The sequence below is a fragment of the Poecile atricapillus genome, chromosome 4 (genome assembly GCF_030490865.1).
Source record: "Poecile atricapillus isolate bPoeAtr1 chromosome 4, bPoeAtr1.hap1, whole genome shotgun sequence".
Taxonomy (NCBI): domain Eukaryota; kingdom Metazoa; phylum Chordata; class Aves; order Passeriformes; family Paridae; genus Poecile; species Poecile atricapillus.
In genome coordinates, this window is record NC_081252.1 from 17,164,870 (window position 1) to 17,184,664 (window position 19,795).

General features: G+C 39.2%; 1 protein-coding gene across 5 annotated transcripts in view; it reads left to right on the plus strand.

Annotated features, from left to right (window-relative positions):
• The window catches only part of WDFY3 (WD repeat and FYVE domain containing 3), a 156,650-nt gene that overhangs the window by 65,286 nt on the left and 71,569 nt on the right, over positions 1 to 19,795 (plus strand). For all 5 annotated transcript variants that reach the window (XM_058837336.1, XM_058837335.1, XM_058837340.1 and 2 more), the window contains 8 exons: positions 2,381 to 2,490; positions 3,520 to 3,681; positions 4,774 to 4,966; positions 7,390 to 7,576; positions 10,277 to 10,443; positions 12,938 to 13,405; positions 14,761 to 14,859; positions 18,718 to 18,911. In XM_058837336.1, the coding sequence (XP_058693319.1) occupies positions 2,381 to 2,490; positions 3,520 to 3,681; positions 4,774 to 4,966; positions 7,390 to 7,576; positions 10,277 to 10,443; positions 12,938 to 13,405; positions 14,761 to 14,859; positions 18,718 to 18,911 (1,580 nt within the window). The remainder of the gene's footprint in view (positions 1 to 2,380; positions 2,491 to 3,519; positions 3,682 to 4,773; positions 4,967 to 7,389; positions 7,577 to 10,276; positions 10,444 to 12,937; positions 13,406 to 14,760; positions 14,860 to 18,717; positions 18,912 to 19,795) is intronic.

Genomic DNA, 19,795 nt, shown 5'->3' on the forward strand with positions numbered 1-19,795 from the left:
CTTAGTCTCACTTTCAAAGATGACTGAACGAGCCCTTGTTCCACAGGTGGCTTTGGAGACTCTGCCCAAAGGAGGCTGTGCACACCCAGTTTGCCCAGCTCTGTCTGTGGTGGGATTGAAAGAGAACAGGCCTACAAAATCACACCTCGTGTTGGGCTGGTGGAGCACTGTCCTTGTAGCAGCAGTGCATGGCTTTAGACATGTGTGGCTCTCAGAACTGAGGAAAAATGGCTTTTGTCAGGAATTCTGGCACTTGCCAATGCCTTTAGTGTAGGAAGTGCAGCTATTTCATGGCTGTTGTGCTTTCTAAATTGGCCTGTTCATATTCCCAACCACCTGATCAGTGCTTTGCGCTGATAGTTTCAGGTCAGCATGCTGGGAAGTTCCTACTTGTCTGTGTTTGTGTGAGTTTTATAAACTGGCTTAACTTTCACCTTGGTATTTCAAGCTTTATCTCAGTCTCACGGAGGGAAGTGGTAGGGTCCTTACCTTAAGGAAAAGCCAGTGGTTTGTACAAAAGTCTGTTATGGGAAAAAGTCTGCCAGACAAAAACCTGAGAGAGGAGCCATTGCACAAATGAACCAAACCTGCACAGCTTTGAGTTAAGAAAATTAAGTAATTAAGATTTTAGCTAAAATAGGGGCAACTTAAAAAAATTTAAAGTAAAAGAAACATTTTAAAATTTAAGGTAGGAGCAATATAGGTAGTTAATGATTACTAGATGTAGTTAGTTAAAAGCAAGGCTACATACCTCTTGCTTGTAAAAAAAAAAGTAAAGTAGTAGTAGATTGCCAAAATGAAATGAACAGCCCAAGGATATATATCATTCTGCTTGTCTTCAGTTGTATTTGTAGGAGACAAGAAGGATGGACTATTGTGTAAGAGAAAAGAACCATGTCCATACCTGCAAGCAAGGGATCTGAACTGTGTCCAAGAGAGCCAGGAGAGCTGCCAACAGGACACAGTTGAAAAGTTCAAACCCGAGGAAAAGAAAGGTTTCATTAAAAAGACCCCAGACCCATTTTAAAAGAAGAACTGAGCATGCCCAGAGAGGCATGAAGCTCATTACCATATGGGATGAGAGCAGGAGTCAAGCAATGAATATGTAAAGCTGTATTGTGTAATCCTATGCATATGTAATACTTTGGGGAATAAATAGAGAATAAGGGGCAGTGGGGGACATGCACATCTTTGGGAGATGACTATGGAGTGCTGCCCAGCCATAATAAAGTGTACCACTTTCTAACTTCAAGTAGATAGAGAGTCCTTTGTCCGTATCTTTATTGCTTCAGCTTACAGTGTGATGCTTCAGAAAATTATCTTCTCAATGTAGTTGATCCTACAAGTTTGAGAAGTACGTTGCCATATGAAATGTGCCACCTTTCAAATAAATTCCTTCCCAGATATGTGCTGGGGAATCTTAACAGCAGATGAAGCAAACAAGCCAATATTGAAATCAGATTTTTCTTCAGTTGCAGATTTATTCCTCCATTAGTAATTCCTTTGTAATTTGTTTTTTATGTGATATTATTCACATTCACCTTCCTTTTCTTTCCTAGTTGATGCTAGAAATGCAGGAGAAGATCGATACACAGTTATTAATGAAAAATGTTTTTAGATGTCTCTTAAAGGTAATGGGCAGATATCACAACTGGCATTATAGACTTCTTACATAAGTGTGTATTCAGGCAGCAGTGAAGTAGGGTTGCATTTTCTCTTTATTTATTGAGGCTGATAACTTGTTTGCTAGGCTGAGTATTTGTCTTTGGCTCTGATTGATACAGAATAGCATCCAGAAGTGGCTCTTGATCATAAGAATTATCCATAAGCTATTACTGTTTTCGTTCTCGAAAAATGTAGGATGGGGATGTGGAAATTGCTGATCATAGTCTTAATGTTGCTTTTTTATCTGGTTTTTTATTCCTTTTGTCTTTCAGCACCTCTCCTTCCCTACAATACCCATTATCCTCCATACTGTTGTTTCAGTGCAGTGCTTTTTTTTCAGAAATTTCAGCTATTCCTACGGAGGCCACTAATTGATGATGATTTCATGTCTTTGGAAAAAAGTATGTTGTATTTGATAAAGCAAAACTACTCAAACAAAAGTTGCTGCAGGTTACTGGAATCTCTCTGCTGGTCAAAGGATGATGCATGACCAAAGAATGTACTTTTTGCAGCCTTGCCAGTGTCAAAGCCAAGTGTGTGTTTAAGACTGGAATGTGTGTCTGGAAAGCATAGGCCCAAGCCTAGTTTTTTTTCAAGTGGTGCTGTAAAGGTGAATTTATGCTCAGTGCTTGAGGCTGCTGTGAGGATAAGTTCCCTTCTGCAGACTAGCAGACTGAATTCTTACTGTTTTTTTTCTTTTTACTGTCTCCTACAGAGGCTGCGAGTCGTGCCATAGTCCAGTTTCTGGAGGTCAATCAAAGTGAAGAAGCAAGTAGAGGTTGGATGCTGCTCACCACAATCAATTTACTAGCTTCATCAGGACAGGTTAGTCTGAAACAGCAAAGTTAAAAATAAATTTTGGGGGTGGAAGAGACAAAAACAATAATAAAATGTACTGCATGAACACTCACTAAAAGATGCAACTATATTCTGCTTTTCTGTGTTAAGATCCTCTTTCTCTTATACTGCTACAGGACTTCTGCTTTAGCTCCTTGTGGTTTCAGTTGCCTGAAAAAAAAAAAGTAGTTTTGAGGTTTTAATTTGTAATGTTCTTTTGAATAATGCATGCAACTTTTATTGCTGCCCACAGGCTTCTCTTGCATACTGCTGCTTAGTGCCCCATGAGATACAGGTCACATACAGCACCTAAATAGGCCTTGAACTTTGCACAACTCAGTGGAGGAGGGCCACAGCAGTTGCAAAAAGCAAGGCCAGCAGCAGTGATGAGTGCGTGGTAGTGAATCTTTCTGCCTCTGCTTCTGGTGCTGCCCTCCATCAGAGAGCTGTCTCTGGGCAGCTGTGTGGTTTGTTATTTCTGCTCTAATCTGCCTTTGTAATTCAGCACATCATCTTATCTCTGTTTTAGTATGTCACCAGCCACCATGCCAGTTTGTCTTTTCCTCCCACTGATGCTTTCATATTTTCTTCTACCTTGCTTTCTTAAAGCTTTTTATACCTTCTTGCCAAGTGAGAGCTTATATTGAATAGTCCTCCTCCCACTCCCATTTCTCCTGCTACAAAGAATTGATAGCTGATGAGGGCTTGGCTGAAGGTCTTGTAATTAACTTGTTAACTTCTGTTGGCAGAGATTGACAGGGTTTGTTTGTCCTGTGCAATGACTTTTCTGAACTTCGGCTATGAGGTGGTGTTGTCATGTAAATAAATCAATCTATTTTTAAAATTACTGTTTGGGTAGGCACTCAGGAATAGATGGTGAATCTGTATTGCTGTGTCAACACCTTGCCAAAGGTGTGAGAAAAAAAAGCGTTTCAATCAACTGCATTATTATTATTGATGTTTTGAATATATAATATGCTGAACTGGTATTTTTCGCTGTGTTTTCTTCTTCCTCAGAAAACTGTGGACTGCATGACTACAATGTCAGTGCCTTCCACACTTGTTAAATGTCTATATCTGTTTTTTGACCTTCCGCACGTGCCTGAGGTAGTTGGAGGAGCACAGAATGAGCTACCTCTCGCAGAGCGTCGAGCGCTACTACAGAAAGTCTTTGTACAGGTAAGAAAGGTAAAGTAGATCAGGGAATTTGCAGGAGGAATGCAAATACTTCATGTGAGCAAAGTCTAGAAACTTTTTACTTGAGCCAGGTTCTACTCTTCCTTGATTCTCAAAAAACTGATGGTTAGGAGAGAGGTGCATTTTCCTGCAAGCACAGTTGAGGTTAAATTTCCACTCCTACACTAGTTTTTGTTTTTGACAAATACCTCCTGCAAAGAAATGCATGCAGCGCTTCTGCACAGATACTTCAAAGGAGCAACATGTAGACTGCTATTCTGTTTTCATCTATCTGTCCTAGTACTTGTTATCTTTGGCTGTTACTGATTGAAATAGACATAGCAAAATATGTAAGTATTGATAATAAAGCAGCGCTCTTAAATGAACTGACTGGAATGGGTGATGTTTTAGACCTCCCTGTCCAGTTGCAGACAGACCTCCCCTCCAGTTTCCTGAGATGGAGCCTGAGTTTTTCCTGCAAAAGATGCAAAAGATCAGACATCCTCAAAACATGCAGAAATGGGAGTGCAACATAGTAGCTTCACCTGTATGGCTGCATTTTGTCTTGGTTTTAGTAATTACAAAATTCAGATCCAAGTGCCAGTTACTCAGGTAGGTCTGCAGTTTTGCTGTAGCCTTTCCTGACAAACTTAATTTGACCAAGATGTTATGGTTACTGCTCTGCCAAGAACCCATCAATAGCCTTCTTCCTGCATGAGGAAGGGATACAGCAGTTTGCCTTACAGAGCTTCTCCCCCAGTGCAGAATTTAGACCTGCAAATTAGGCAACTGGCAGGTTCTTCAAGAATGGAATATCATGGTATCCTTGCAAATATGCTGTGTCAGCCTAAGATTTTTAAACTCTGCTTCCAGTCTTCTGGGTAAGCATTTTAAACTGAACTGGGACTTGAAATAATCACGTGTTGAATAACCTTGTCTTATGTTCAAAGTTAAGAAATACACAAAGGGAAAACAGCACATTACCTTTTTTAATATGTTTCTTAATGGAGGAATGTTTCACCTTTTACTAAGTCTATGCAAAATTAGCAATGATAAAGGTATTAATGCTAGTTGTTTAATGACTTCCTGTTTCAGATCCTAGTAAAATTGTGCAGTTTTGTGTCCCCGGCGGAAGAACTGGCTCAGAAGGATGATCTTCAGCTTCTATTCAGTGCAATAACCTCATGGTGCCCTCCCTATAACCTGCCTTGGAGGAAGAGTGCAGGAGAAGTACTAATGACCATATCTCGTCATGGCCTTAGTGTCAATGTAGTGAAATACATCCATGGTATGTGTCTTTCTTCAGTATTATTTATTGGGATTTTTTTCTGCTCTTCTTTGATAATTTTTTATTTGGGAAATAGGCATGAGAATAATAGGGAAGCTTCTAGACTTTCAGTTTGGACATGTACTTATTTACGTACATGTAACATTTCTAAACCCTTGTGCAGTGAGAGAGATGATCTTAGCTGAGCCTGTCTCATTCACATTTCAGTTTGACCTGGAAGGATAGTTTTCTCTCATTTGGTGTAAAGTTTGTGAAAAGCAAAAGGAAAGGCTTTCAGTGACTTCAGTAACTGCCTGTATTGAAAAATATTTGCTGTGAAGATGCATTAATTCTTAACAGGCAGCTGTCTTCCTCCCCTGTGGTCCAGCCCAGCTTTCCCAGCCCAAGGATGTTGTTTTTAGAGCCTGGCCCATGGAGGCTCTTTGTTTGGCTGAGAACCATATCTATGCTGGATGGGTTTGGAGCCCATTTCTCTGTTCTCTCACTGACTGGATTGCTCGCACTTCAGTCAGCCTTTCTTCTGTCATTTCTTCTGCCAGACCCTCATCTTCCCCACCTTGCCTTACAGATTACAGATTGAAGATTTTGTGCATCCTAAAGGCCATGTTAAAGTTATCTCATGGGCTTAATCCAGCCTGTAAGTCACCAAGTGAATGAAACATCCAGAATCATTCCAGTTTCTCTCCTGTCCATTTTTTTAAGACAAGTAGATCCTGGATGTTGCTAGCATGGAAACTGTAGTGTACAGGGACATTTCTGTAGCTGATTACAGATTTTGGTAGCTAATAAAAGTACTCATCATCTGTCTTTGCAAGGAGCTGGTAAAGAGACAGGTGCCAAGCTGGTTCACAACAACTTACAGATGAAAAGCAGTGTTGGAGAGGATATTAGCTGCTTAGAAGCAGCTTTCCATACAAATTCTTCTTTTTGCATTAATTGAAAACTTTATGGGTGTTTAGGTATGTAGGACTAGAGGTAAGAAATCTGATAAAATATGTTTCTAATATTATATTTAAGGCTTTTAGACTGTAGGGCCAAATAGGAAGCATTTGTAGTTTCTAAATTGGACTGACTGTTGGAGTCAACTAACATCCTTATACGTTTTAGCAGTGTACACCTACTGGAAAAAAAGAAACCCACAATTTTGTGTTGCTCACACCCTGAGAAGCAAGTAGCTACAAGGCTCGGCAGAACCATTTTGAGGGTTTATTAAATACATCACCCTGCTCCCACATACTTTACAGAAAATTTCAGTCTGTGTTTTTTCTTGTGTCAGCAGTGTGTTTCTAATTCCAGTCAAAAAGATGTGAATGTACAGTATCACTCCAAAGCACAGCATAGTCACCAGTTGAGTGTTTTTAGACAGGCCTTATAAGATGATAGGCTTCTGGTGGGCTTTTGATGAGTGTAGAAGGTGTACGTATATGTGTGAAAATGTTATTAAGTCCAACAAAAAAAACAACTGGAGTTTTGACTGTCATTTGGCATATTACAGCTGCTACCATTATTGCTTCATCCATAGAGGAGTGAAATTGGCATGTGAAAAGGTACTCTCTAGGCTCCTAAAAAAGTGTAATGGAGTCTTAAAAAGAAAACCAGTCAGCATTGCCTCCTGCTTTTTGATTTAAAAAGTGAACCTGACTTAAGAGATAACAACATAGGTCACAAGGCTCATCTTATAGTCAGGAAAAATTTAAGATATTTCATCATATGCAAAGGAGCATCCTTTCGCCCTCTCATGCTCTGATTTAATATCTGGGAAATTTTGTTATCAGTCTAGCTAGAAGGATTTGTGCTTGTGTTGTGCATGCTGCAAAGTTAAAGTAGGAATTAATTGAAGGAAACATCTTTAAAACAGAGTGCAACTTAAAATCTCACTATAGATTTGAGAAAATCTTTTGTTACTGACATAATGAACTGATGGAATGTGAGAATTATGGAGGGCAAGACAAGCTGTCTGTCTTTGATGCCAGCCAGTGAAATGCTAACCAGAGTAGGACTAAGATGACATCGTGTAAAGGTTTCTATGTAGGGTTTTAGTAACTCTTCAAGTCAGTGCTTTGTATAACTGTGTTTTAAAAGAAAAAAATACAGTTCAGAATTACTTACAGTTGCCATATTAACTTTTTATTCTGTTGAGTTATTTGATCAGACTTTTTAGGTAAAAATTAGTATTTATCTGCACAGTTTCTTCCTTATAAGAGTAAAGGTTGTAAAAGGGAGGAAGGGGTTGGCAAAAAGTGATTAGGATTCTGATCCAAAGCCACTTGAGAATCCTTCTCTTCCTCAAGTGATATTAAGTGTTCTGTGACAAGGGATACTTGAATAAGTTACTTTATTGCTGTGTTTTGTATGTTGGTTATGCCTCTTGCTGTCATTAATGTCAGTAAAATCCTAAATTTCTCCACTGCAATTCTTTTCAGAAAAGGAATGTTTGTCCACTTGTGTCCAGAACATGCAGCAGTCTGATGACCTTTCTCCCCTAGAAATAGTTGAGATGTTTGCTGGACTTTCTTGTTTTCTCAAAGACTCCAGTGATGTATCCCAAACGTTGTTGGATGATTTTAGGATATGGCAAGGATACAACTTTCTCTGTGACCTCCTTCTCAGGTAGGCAAAAGTGCTTGAAGAAATGCAGACAGATCACTGAGCTTTTTTCAAAGAAGTTTTCTTAATGAAGAGTAGATGAATAGGTTTAAACAAATAAGTGATTATAGATCATTATGGAATTATATTAGGACCAAACATTGAATTCTGTGCTTCTCTCCAGTTATGATGTTTAAGTCCTTGTTCTCTAGTACTGGTTTATTACTAAATGTTTCTTGCTTTGTAAAGAAAGCAGTTGCTTAAAAACAACTGGTACTAAATGTTTAGAGAGAATCCAGAACATAAAATTTTGGCTGCAACTAGTGATTTTTCAGTTTAGTTGGAGTTTGTTTTGTTTTTTCTAAGGAGATGGTTTAGTGGTGGGCTTGGCAGTGTTGGGTTAGCAGCTGGACTCAATAATTTTGAAGGTCTTTCCCAACCTAAGTAATTCTATAATTACATTACTGTCTTGTCATGCTATCATAATGAAAAATCATGTATGTAAATGTGGTACATGCTATGAAGGATTTTTTCTTGAATTAAAAGTACTTCTAAGCTGCTAATGGATTAAAAAAATATGGTAATGAAAATGCCTGTCCCCAAAAAATCTTGGGTGTATGATCTATCCATGATCTTTTTTTTCTTTCCATGAAAGAAACACCTTTAATTTTCTGGCTGAGAAAGAAAAGAGTGTCTGTTGCTTTATTTGTGTAAAATCTATGGGCAGTCTGTGTTACTTTGTTTGGATATGAAGTTCTGAAGAAGAATGCTTAGCTGTTGCTGTTGTAAAATATATATATTTTACAAATCCAGGGTACATACTGGGTAACTATAAGTGTACACCTTACAAAGCATATTTGGGTCAAAGACGCCTAAGACATTATTACTGAGAAATGTTAATGATGTTTTCTCCCTATTTTTGGTGTTAGTATGCTGAGTTCGGCACCCAAATGTTTGAACTAAATTTTCCACTATACTGTATACCTCTGAGGGGGATTTTTGTTTGTTTTAAATGGATACCAGACATAGACATGGCATTTGAAATTTTTAATCACACTTTAAATTACTCATAAGTTACCTTTAGTGCCACTAAGGCTAAAGCACCTGTTAAGGAACTGCTATTTTTCTTGTTCTATAAGTGGAGTTTTGGAGTATGTTATATTCACTAATGCATTAATGTAACGCAGTTTAATTCAAATGCAGTTGTTTTCCAGAAACTTTCAGCCAGAGTTTAGGGGAAACATGAGGGGAACGTGCTGTCATGTTATACATTGCAGTACAAAAGTGATTCTCCGTAGGTTATGTGCTTTAAACAAATTCTTTCCTGAGCTTGCTCATCCTTAAATCAAAGAATGGGGGATCCCTGCCAAATGCATAGGAAGAATAGGGATTTGCATGTCATATTGAGAAAGGAGGACACCTGGGATCATCAGGTGACATCAGTAAAGGTTAATAGCATAGGAATGTGTTACCCTCATTTCTTCCTGAGACGGTTTTCTAGGAGAAAATAGTTCCTTTCAAAAAGCAGTGATCTTGAGTAAGCCCATGTATTGGTCAGTGATGGACCACAGTAATGTATTCTCCCTGTTTTGGCTCAAACTTACCCACAGAGACTTGTTCAGCTCTGGGGCACTTTTGTGAAGATAACTGTCATGTGAAGGTATGAAACCTGGACACTGGGTCTCAAGCTGCAAACAGGAAAGGCTTTGGAGCTGGAAAAGCAGAAGGATGTGTGAAGAAGGTGTCTCAGTAAGAAATTGCAGAAGATCTGTGAGGGCAAGAGGAGCACTTTGGTAATTTCACCTGGATAATGTGAAAGGGCAGGGCATGTGGAGGATTAGTAGAATGATAATAGGTGAGCTCAGTGCTTCTGTAGTGACTGTTTGCAGGAAGTTGTTGTTTGAAGGAGGTTCCTTCCTCAGCCAAGTCTGACTGAGAGGAAGATAGAGGATGCAGAATGAGCTGTTTGTAAAGGGCTCCCACAATCACCTGCCAGCAAGAAGCAAAACAGAGCTGGGTAGAAGAATGTGATCCCCAGTTTACTCCTGAGATGTACAGAGTTAGTAAATAATTGAACATGGTTTTATTTGTGGCCAAGTAGCAGGAAAATGAGGATGGTTTTGTGATTCAGAGTTAGTTTTTAGGGTTTGGTCTGACGGTGTGTTCCTGTCAGTACACAGTGGTTGGAATGGGATGATAACAGTTCCATTCTCTTGTGTTCAAAGGTGGTAAGAATTCGTAGTTCTAGTGAGGGTACTTCATCCCAAGCTTCTGTGTGCTAGGTATTTACCAAGATACTACTTCATTAGCACAAATTACTCGCTCTCAAAGTGGCAGATGTAGTCTAGCAAGTTAATTACAGATCTATTTAATTACAGACTAGCCATGTACTTTCCTATACAGTATCTTCATGTCTGTGAGAGGATTTTTAATGTAATTTTCGTGTCCCTTGGTATTTAAGCAGACTGTTAAGTTCAAGGAGAGATTTATGAAGTGAATTCCTGTGGCAAGTAACTGTTTGCTCTTGTAAGTCCAGTGTTGACTGACCTAATGGTATGACATATGAACATGGAAAATACTGCATAATAATGGAAAATACTGAATAAGGCAGTAAAACTGCCTCTAACTGGTCTCTAAACTGATAGGATAAAACAGATCTTACTAAAGTGATTTGAGTTCAGATAAACTACTGCTGCTAACTTGATCCTATTGTATTTTTTTTAGATTAGAACAAGCAAAAGAAGCTGAATCTAAGGATGCTTTGAAGGACTTAGTGAATTTGATAACTTCCTTAACAACATACGGTGTCAATGAATTAAAGCCAGCTGGTGTTACCACAGGAGTACCTTTCCTGCTACCTGGATTTGCAGTCCCACAGCCTGCAGGCAAAGGTGAGTGTGCTTTCTTTTTCTCTCTGTTTGCTTTTTTGTTGTTCTAAATGCAGACAACAAGATAAAGAACAGCTGTATATTGCACAAACCCTTTGCAGCCGAGTCTAGGTTCTTTATCTAAGATTGTGTATCAAATACTCAGTTATTTTGGTCTCAAAGATTTTATTTTGTTGTTGGTACCCAAAGAAGAAAGCTTAGGGTTTTTGGCTTTAAGAACAGGTCCAGCCTCTTCACTGCAAAGCTTAGTTTTCTACATGGAGATTTGAAGAGATTATCTTATTGGAGATATGCGCTGATTTGATTTATGGTGTTTTTAAGCTGCTCTTACTGAACTGATAAGAAAGGATGATGTGCTAATCCTTCCCCCACCCCAGTTTGCTTTTGGCTTTTGTCAGCTCAGGCAAATGTAACTTGTGAGCTGAAATCTGTTATTTCATTACCAGTGTGATCAGACTGATAAAATCTGTGGTGCACTTGAAACCACAGTCAGTTACAATTTGGAGATAAGGTTGAGGAAGTCTTGGGGGAGAAAGGGTTGTATAAAAATAAACTTCAGTTTCATATCCTGTGCCTAAACTTGAAATTCAGGTTAGTCTTGTATGTAACTAAGGAATTTGTAATTTAATAGTGACAGTAGAGCTAGATTGTTGAACATTTTATGGGATATACCACTTCACAAGAAAAGTTTGTTACAAGATGGCATTAACAGATATATAGGCTAATGAATGTACATCCTAGGTTCCATGGATGGTGACTTCTTTTCTCTGGTATAGAGAGAGTTCATTGTTCTTAGGAGTTGTTTTTTCTTTTGCACTAAATAGAGAAAGAAGGTGAACACTCAGAGTTTAATTTCTCTGTGTTTTGATAATAATATCAATTTTTTTTTTTTAGGCTAATCAGCTTTTCTGATACAATATTATGAGAGAACCATGGTCTGTTGCAATCTGCAAAAGAGTTTTTTAACTTTGTGGTATTTGTCAGGACATCTCTGTTCCTTTTACCTGCTTTTCATAATGTTGTCAAATTGTCTTTTTATGAAGAATGTGTTTTCTTAATTTACTCATTTTATCAATTACTCCTATTTAAATCCTTTTCATTTTCGAACTCTGAAGAGCTGGTTAGAATTTGGTTTCTTCGGGGGTCCTCCTAATAATCAAAAATAATTTATTAATCTGCTTGATTGCCTGAAACAACTGTTGGTGCTAACTTAGGATATAAATAGTTATATCTGACACTACTATGTTCCTGTCACATTTAATAAGCCCTAAATCCCCTCATCTGAACATTTTTCATAATAAAGAAAGCATGTAAAGAAGTCCATTCAGAAACAACTTAGTGTGACTCATAATGTAACTAATATTCTTGCAGATGTGAAATTGTTCCATGTTCATTTACAAGGGAGTTTTCTATTGCCTTCTGGAGAAATACTGACATGGAAGGTGGGGAGGCTAGGCATGAAGATAATTGAATTTACTGTTCAACTGGACAGCTTAGTTTACAAAAATGGAGTAGTGTGCCATAGAGAATATGTAATAAATAAGAATTTTTTGTTTATGAAAGAGTTTTCAAATCAGGTTCACAGTTTGCATATACTTGTATTTGAAAAAAATAAAATAAGCTTTTATTCTTAAACATCCTAAATGCTTTGTTTGGAATGTCTTTAAAGTTCTCACTCTTGATTGTTCATTTTGGTTTTTTTTACTGTTTTTTGTATCATGGGATCTGTCCACCATGTCTTGTACTGTTCCTACAGAAGTTTAAAAAGTTGAATTTAAGGCATCTTTTGAGTAGAAAAAGAATAATATCTGCCCATAGAAAAATTTGGGGAGCACTCATAAATGATGCATTCTTTAGCGGAATGAATGAAATTTTAATCAACTTGAAGGTATTTACAAGAAGAAATGTGACTGAGCTTCAAAGATGTGAGATGTTTGTGTGCTAGTATTAGAGCTACTTTGTGCTTTACAGCTCTTTCCCTGTGTTTTAATTCCTTAATTGTTAATAGTTTTGGACTCTGCCAAAGCTTTTTTATTCCCATCTGCAGGGATTGCATTCTGCATTACGGAATACAGAACATATCACTGTTGCTATAGTGAGTTCTCCTATGGCCTGGGTACATGATGGGCAGGCTTTGTTTTGTCTCTAGAACTGTATCACACATACATTTTAACACTGAATCAGTGTACTTATCTATTTTAAAGAAATTATCTTTGATCAGCATCTTTAGCTGCTTACATAAACTCTAACTGTCAAAGATGAAGATGCCATCCTAAAGAAAGTTGTGGAATTTGCAGTGTAAGTGGTTGTACAGAGGCTTTTTTGAAGTTAGTTTTAGTGATATTTTTTTTTAATTAAAAGTGACATCATACACTGTTATTTTATTCCCACTTATTAAAATGTATGGATCATTATTAAAAGTCCATTCATTGTTTATGATGATTAAGAACTTTCTCTTTCCTTTTTTCCTCCCATCCCACTTTGTTTCCTGATTTAGGTCATAGTGTGAGGAATATTCAAGCCTTTTCTGTCCTCCAGAATGCATTTTTGAGAGCAAAAACCAACTATCTAGCACAAATCATCCTTGATGCCATCACGAATATTTATATGGCGGACAATGCCAACTACTTCATTTTGGAATCGCAGCACACATTGTCTCAGTTTGCAGAGAAAATTCCTAAACTTCCAGAAGTGCAGACCAAATACTTCGAGATGCTGGAATTGGTTGTCTTCAGCTTGAATTACATACCCTGTAAAGAACTGATCAGTGTGAGCATCCTTTTAAAATCCAGCACTTCTTTTCAGTGTAGCATCATTGCCATGAAGACACTCCTGAAGTTCACCCGTCATGACTACATCTTTAAGGATGTCTTCAGGGAAGTGGGTCTTCTGGAGGTGATGGTAAATCTTCTTCATAAATATGCAGCCCTTTTGAAAGATCCCACTCAGGCATTGAATGATCAAGGTAGTGTGTCCTTTTCCGTTTTTCTAATACTTGTCTTTTTTGGCTGGAAATAATGGAGTCTAGCATTTAGGAAAAACGAAAGAATCTGAACACGTACCTCAGGGGCTGAATTCTGCTGAGGACTGCTGTGCCATCTTGAAAGCTCATTGAAATTCCTTCTCTCAGTTTAACAAGAGGAGCTCGAGGCTTACTTTAATGAATGATGCTGTACGAATGCAAAGTAGATGGAGCTTGTATTTTCCTTTTTAAATGTTTTTTTGATGTAGTGGTTCAATATTTGTTACTTAACATGAAAAAAGTAAAGGAGCAATACATAGCATCAGTGTTCTTCCTAACAAAAGTACTTTGTACCTTCGTGTTTAGACCCAGCTTTGAAAAAATACTATAGAGTGCATATCTGAACTCTTAAAAGGAGGCTTTTTTATAAGCTGGGTCTACGTTTTTCTAAGCACTAACAAAAGTAAATTAAGATCAGTTCTCTGTAGACTGGAGCATCCCAGATAAGCTGCACAGCTGCTAGGCCTGCAAAGCAGGCTGTGCCACGTGCCGTAGGAGCGTACATGCACGCACAAACAATTTTTTTTACATTCTTCATTCAAACTGCAATTGAGCTTGTGTGCATCAGTGCCACTTAATTTTTAACCACAACTGCTGGATGTTTCACTTGAGTTTAATTGTATGAAGCTTCATTACTGAGTGATAGCTGTAGGTTGGTTAGAAAGCTTTGTTCCCCTCAACTCCATTGAAAAACACATTATGTTCCGGTAAATAAATGGACCAAACTGTCATCTAATCTAATCTGGGTGCATATGTCCTTGTGTTGGGGTTTACTTTTTATTGGAGTAATTTAAAATAACCAAAACCCCACTGTTTTTCCTGGAGTGTTACTGTGTGTACTATGTCACTTGCAGTGTTGGTCTGTTATGCCTGTTGAGCAATCAGCACATTTGCTGATTTGTAGTTATCTGAGTGCAGTTTTCTGGCTGTTGTGTGGAATTTCTCTTTTCAAGTACTGAAGACTGAACAAGAATAGATGCAGTTAATCTTCAGCTGGTGTAGTTTTGTGGCTTGAAGAAACAATAGCTACCATGTCAGGCACTCACAGTGGAGCTCACAATGCTCTAAAACTTCTGTTCAAATTCTTGTCTTCATAAAATTAACTTTTAATATGATTCATGATTAAGCTTTCCCAGGAATGCATGTGTAGACTAAATCTCAACTTACTTTGGAAAATGGTGGGGCTGCATGCTCTCTGGGGAAGCAAGGAAAATAAAAGTATTGGTGGAAAGTATCAAGACGCATCTCTGAAAAGAGGGATATTTTCTGTGACTTTAGCTTTTGAAATTTTTTTGTAGTGGATTCAAGAAACAGTTCATTTGAGGACCAAAAGCACTTGGCTTTATTAGTTATGGAGACCCTGACAGTACTACTACAAGGATCAAATACAAATGCAGGTGAGTAAAGATATGTATAAGAAAATAGCTCAGAAAGTCATGTCTTGGCTTTCTGTCTTCAGGCCAGTTTACAAATACACTGAAATACCCTTTCTCTCTGGCCAAGTTTTCCCAGGAAAGAGAATAGACAGCATAACCTAGAGTGCATAAAATAAAGGAGAACAAGATAGTGTTTAACTTAAATTTCTTTGGTATTGTTTACTTGAAGGCAAGCACCAGACCCCATCACTCTTCAACAGTTCTATAACAGTAGTAATATAATAAGTAATATAAAGAGTTCTATAATAGTAGTACTTGTAACACTGGATATTTAAAAATTTAAGCATATAATTAGAAATATGGTTCAGTGTTCACAGTGTCATGTCTACTTAATGTAATGCCTGTATCTTTAGTTAAAGATGTTTTTTCATTTTTAAAGAGTTATTCCCAGTCAGTAGGTACAAACAGGGCTCTTTTAAAATTGTCTTTTTCTAAATCAGGCAGTTTCTTATTATGCTTCATTAATGAAGACTTAGTGATTTTGGAACCATGGTAGTGTCCACCTGCATTGTGACAAATCCTTGGCTGCTGTTAGATGGCATCCCTGACCTCACCTAGGAAGCATCAATCAGCCATCAGGACCTCCTTGCTGCTTCTCAGGACTGATTTAACCTCTGAATATGCACTGGAGAAACAAAAAAAGGAGTATAAAAACATCAGCACTTTGGGATGATGCCCCAGATGTTTTTGAGGAATCTTGGAGAGTTCAAGGGCCTCATTTCATCAGTAGCTCTTCTCCCAGTTCAGGAGCAGGATAGACCATACAGGGGGAGCTGAGAAACTATTTCTCAAAAAGTTTTGCTGTACTGTCTGTACTGGGATGTGTCCAGAGGCCAGCAGAAGTTATAGGTCAACACAGAAGCATAAGTAGGCACAGCCTTGCAGTGATTCATACCACATTCAGTGCTTGGTTTCTGATCTAAAACCAGTGTCTCTGATAAGGTTTTCAGAGTATTGCATAACTGCTAACTACATTTCAACAGGAAATCTGGGTGTCCAAAGCCACACAGGTTCACCAGATAACTGAGAACCTACACTGAGAGTGAGAGAAATAAAAAATGTTACCTCAGTCTCTGTGAAAACCTGACCACAAAGGAGATGGGCTTTACCTGTGAAGAGGTGCAACAAACTTACCTGTCTCAAGGTCTGAGGCATCTCGTTTTGCACTGAATCCATCTCTGATCCAAAGGACATCAGAGAAAGCAGGAGACAGGAAATGGATAGTAGGATTAGTGTTTGTATATATATATATGTTAAAGGGAATCAACTTGTTAATCCTGAACTTGGTCATTTAAACTGTTCTTTGAGTTTATAGTCACATGGAAAATCATCCCTTTTGATGCAGTAGTTCAGCATTGATCCATTTCCCCTGTCAGTTTTCATCTTCATTAACATAGGGCAATGCCCTAGCTGCTGACACTGTACTAAACACACATTATATATGCCATATGATCTACTTTGGGGTTTGTAATGTCTTCAGAATTTTCATATAATTTTTGGTTATATGCTTACTGGCAGTAGCTAGTAAGCATGAAAGCCATTGTTTGACTTAAGCTTAATCTCTACAGAGATAGATCTTGCCACAAAAAATCTTCTGCAGAATCTTAAAAATTATGTGGATAGACTGAACCACTTCTCAAACAGTGCTCCTATCCAGAAACAGCCCAGTTATATTTTCAGTTCATATTGCATTTAGGTAGTTGCTAAATGTAAGATAAAGAAAACTTAGTAACCTCAGATGAGAAGACAGAAGTGCTCAATGCCTTCTTTGCCTCAGTCTTTAGTGGGAAGATGGCTTGTCCTCAGGACAACTGTCCTGCTGGGTTGGTAGATGGTGTCAAGGAGCAGAATGGCCCCTCTGTTATCCAGGAGGAGGCAGCCAGAAACCTGCTGAGCAGCTTGAGTGTTTATAAATCTATGGGAGCAGATGGGATCCATCCCAGGGTGATGAGGGAGATGGCAGATGAGATTGTGAAGCCGCTCTCCATCATTTACCAACACTCCTGGCTCACTGCTGAGGTTCCAGATGACTGGAAGCTGGCCAGTGTGACGCCCATTCACAAAAAGGGTAGGAAGGAGGATCCTGGTAATTATAGGCCAGTCAGCCCCACCTCAGTGCCCAGCAAGGTAATGGAGCAGTTTATACTGAGCGTCATCACTCACAGGATGGCCAGGGCATCAGATCCAGCCAGGTAGGAGGGGTAGGTCATGTTTGACCAACCTGATCTCCTTTTATGACCAGGTGATCCACCTGGTGGATGCAGGAGAAGCTGTGGATGTTGTGTATTTGGACTTCAGCAAGGCCTTTGACACTGTCTCCCACAGCACACTCCTGGAAAAGCTGGCAGCCCAGTCCTGCTTGGACAGGAGCATTCTTTGCTGGGTTAGGAACTGTCTGGATGGCCAGGCCCAGAGAATGGTGGTGAATGGTGCTGCATCCAGCTGGGGGCCAGTCACCAGTGGTGTCCCTCAGGGGTCTGTGCTGGGGTCAGTTCTGGTCAATATTTGTATTGATGACATGGATGAGGGTATTGAGTCCTTCCGTAGTAAATTTGCAGATACCACTAAGCAGGAAGTGTGTGTTGATCCATTGGAAGGGAGGAGGGCTCTGCAGAGAGATCTGGAAGGGTTGGATGGATGGGCAGAGTCCAGTGGGGATGAAGCTTTAATAGATCCAAGTGCCAAGTCCTGCATTTTGGCCACAAAAGCTTCCTGCAGCATTATAGGCTGGGGACAGTGTGGCTGGACAGTGCTCAGGTGGAAAGGGACCTGGGGGTACTGGTCCACAGCCAGCTGAACATGAGCCAGCAGTGTGCCCTGGTGGCCAAGAAGGCCAGTGGCTCCTGGCCTGTATCAGGAGTAGTGTGGCCAGCAGGAGCAGGGAGGTCATTCTTCCCCTGTACTCAGAACTGGTGAGGCCACACCTTGAGTGCTGTGTCCAGTTCTGGGCCCCTCAGTTTAGGAAGGACGTTGAGATGCTTGAGTGGGTCCAGAGGAGGGCAACAAGGCTGGTGAAGGGTTTGGAACACAAACCCTGTGAGGAATGTCTGAGGGAGCTGGGGTTGTTTAGCCTGGACAAAAGGAGACTCAGAGGTGACCTGATCACTCTCTACAACTTCCTGAAAGGAGGTTGTAGTCAGGTGGGGATTGGTCTCTTTCACCAGGCAGCAACTGACAATGAAAGGACACAGTCTCGAGCTGCACCAAGAAAAATACAGGTTGGATATCAGGAAAAGAAAGGGTGATGAAGTGTTGGAATGGTTTGCCTGGGGAGGTGGTGGAGTCACCATCTCTGGATGTGTTTATAAAAAGACTGGATGTGGTACTCAGTGCCATGGTCTAGTTGAAGTGTTAGGGCTGGATTGGACTTGATGTTCTTGAAGGTCTCTACCAACCTCGTCATTTTGTGATAATTCTGTGATAAACACTACCCTAAACCAGAACAGTATATGGTCTTGACAAAACATGGAGGGTTTGGTAAATCTTTTATTTCATCCTGAGATACTTTGGCCTCTAGCATGGAAAGAGTAACTGCTGTTGGAGTAACAAAATTATTGAGGAAATACTTAGAGCTGACATCCATCCTTGTACACAATGCCTTTAGTGAAAAATTTTGTCAGAAGACATTGAAGTTCTATTTTTATTTGTGTTAGGGGAAAAAAATAGTAGTAAATGATTACACATTTATAGAGCTGAAACTCTGCCCTTCATTCTGTAGAAATGAAAATAAATGCCTTTGTGTTTTGTTGTCATTATTTGCCACTGGTTATATTTTGCTTACTGTTAAAGCACTGACCCTGCCGCCCTCTTTCCGAGCAGGCATTTTCAGGGAGTTTGGTGGTGCCAGATGTGTGCACAACATTGTGAAGTATCCTCAGTGCCGCCAGCACGCCCTGATGATCATCCAGCAGCTGGTGTTGTCACCCAGTGGAGAGGACGATATGGGCACTCTGCTGGGGCTGATGCACTCAGCTCCACCTACAGAACTGCAGCTGAAAACCGACATCCTAAGGGTAGGTGAAGGGTTCTTCTTCAGCGCTCCTGCTCCTAAGGTGTGCTTCCAAGAGAGAAAACACTGAGAAGGGCATTGGATTGAGCTGGATTGGATGGTTGGTGTTAAGCTACTCTATGTAGATTCTCTCTGGAGATGAAATCAAAAAACCTGGATCAAATATATGTATTTTTTATCATCTATCCATGGTAGGCTTCAGAACTGGAGAGTATGTTTTTAGCATCATCACTTTTGTGGGTAGAAAATGACGTTCTCTAGTTATGATAATTTTTCCTCGTGGGGTCTTATTCAGTTAAAAATAATGGGAATATGTATGGGGAAAAAGTGCAAGCAAGCAACATGCATTTATTTTCAGCACTGGTTTGCATTTTCTGTGGCATCTTACTTTACCAATTTGTATCTATGAATGCTGAAATAATTAATATAAATGCAAATTGTAATGATCACTGTAGAAGATCACAAATTGTAATGATCAAAAGCTGAGGAACTTGCTTGCTTAAGCAAAATAGTGGAATAGTAAGAAAGTAAGTCTGGGAGTGGAAAAAAAAGCAAGAAAACTCCTGTCTGTTTCCTGTTGTATTAGGTGCTTTGTTTGCTAATCTAGACCCACAGTTTCCTCTCAGAGGAGCTAATGTTACTTTTTTAAATCGACAGAATACTGATTTATTTTAGGGTAGAAAAGCTAAGGCAAATAGTAGAAAGCAAATGAATCTTAATTGAGACAACTCAGACATCTAGGTTCATCTCTCTTCAAAGGAACTGTAGAATTTCTCTGGCAGAACAGCGTCATAATATTTGAAAAGAGAGAAAGGAAAGCCAGTAATGAAAATATTCATTTATTGTGTAATGTCTATGAAAGTCTTCAGTAATTTTTGAGCATATGTT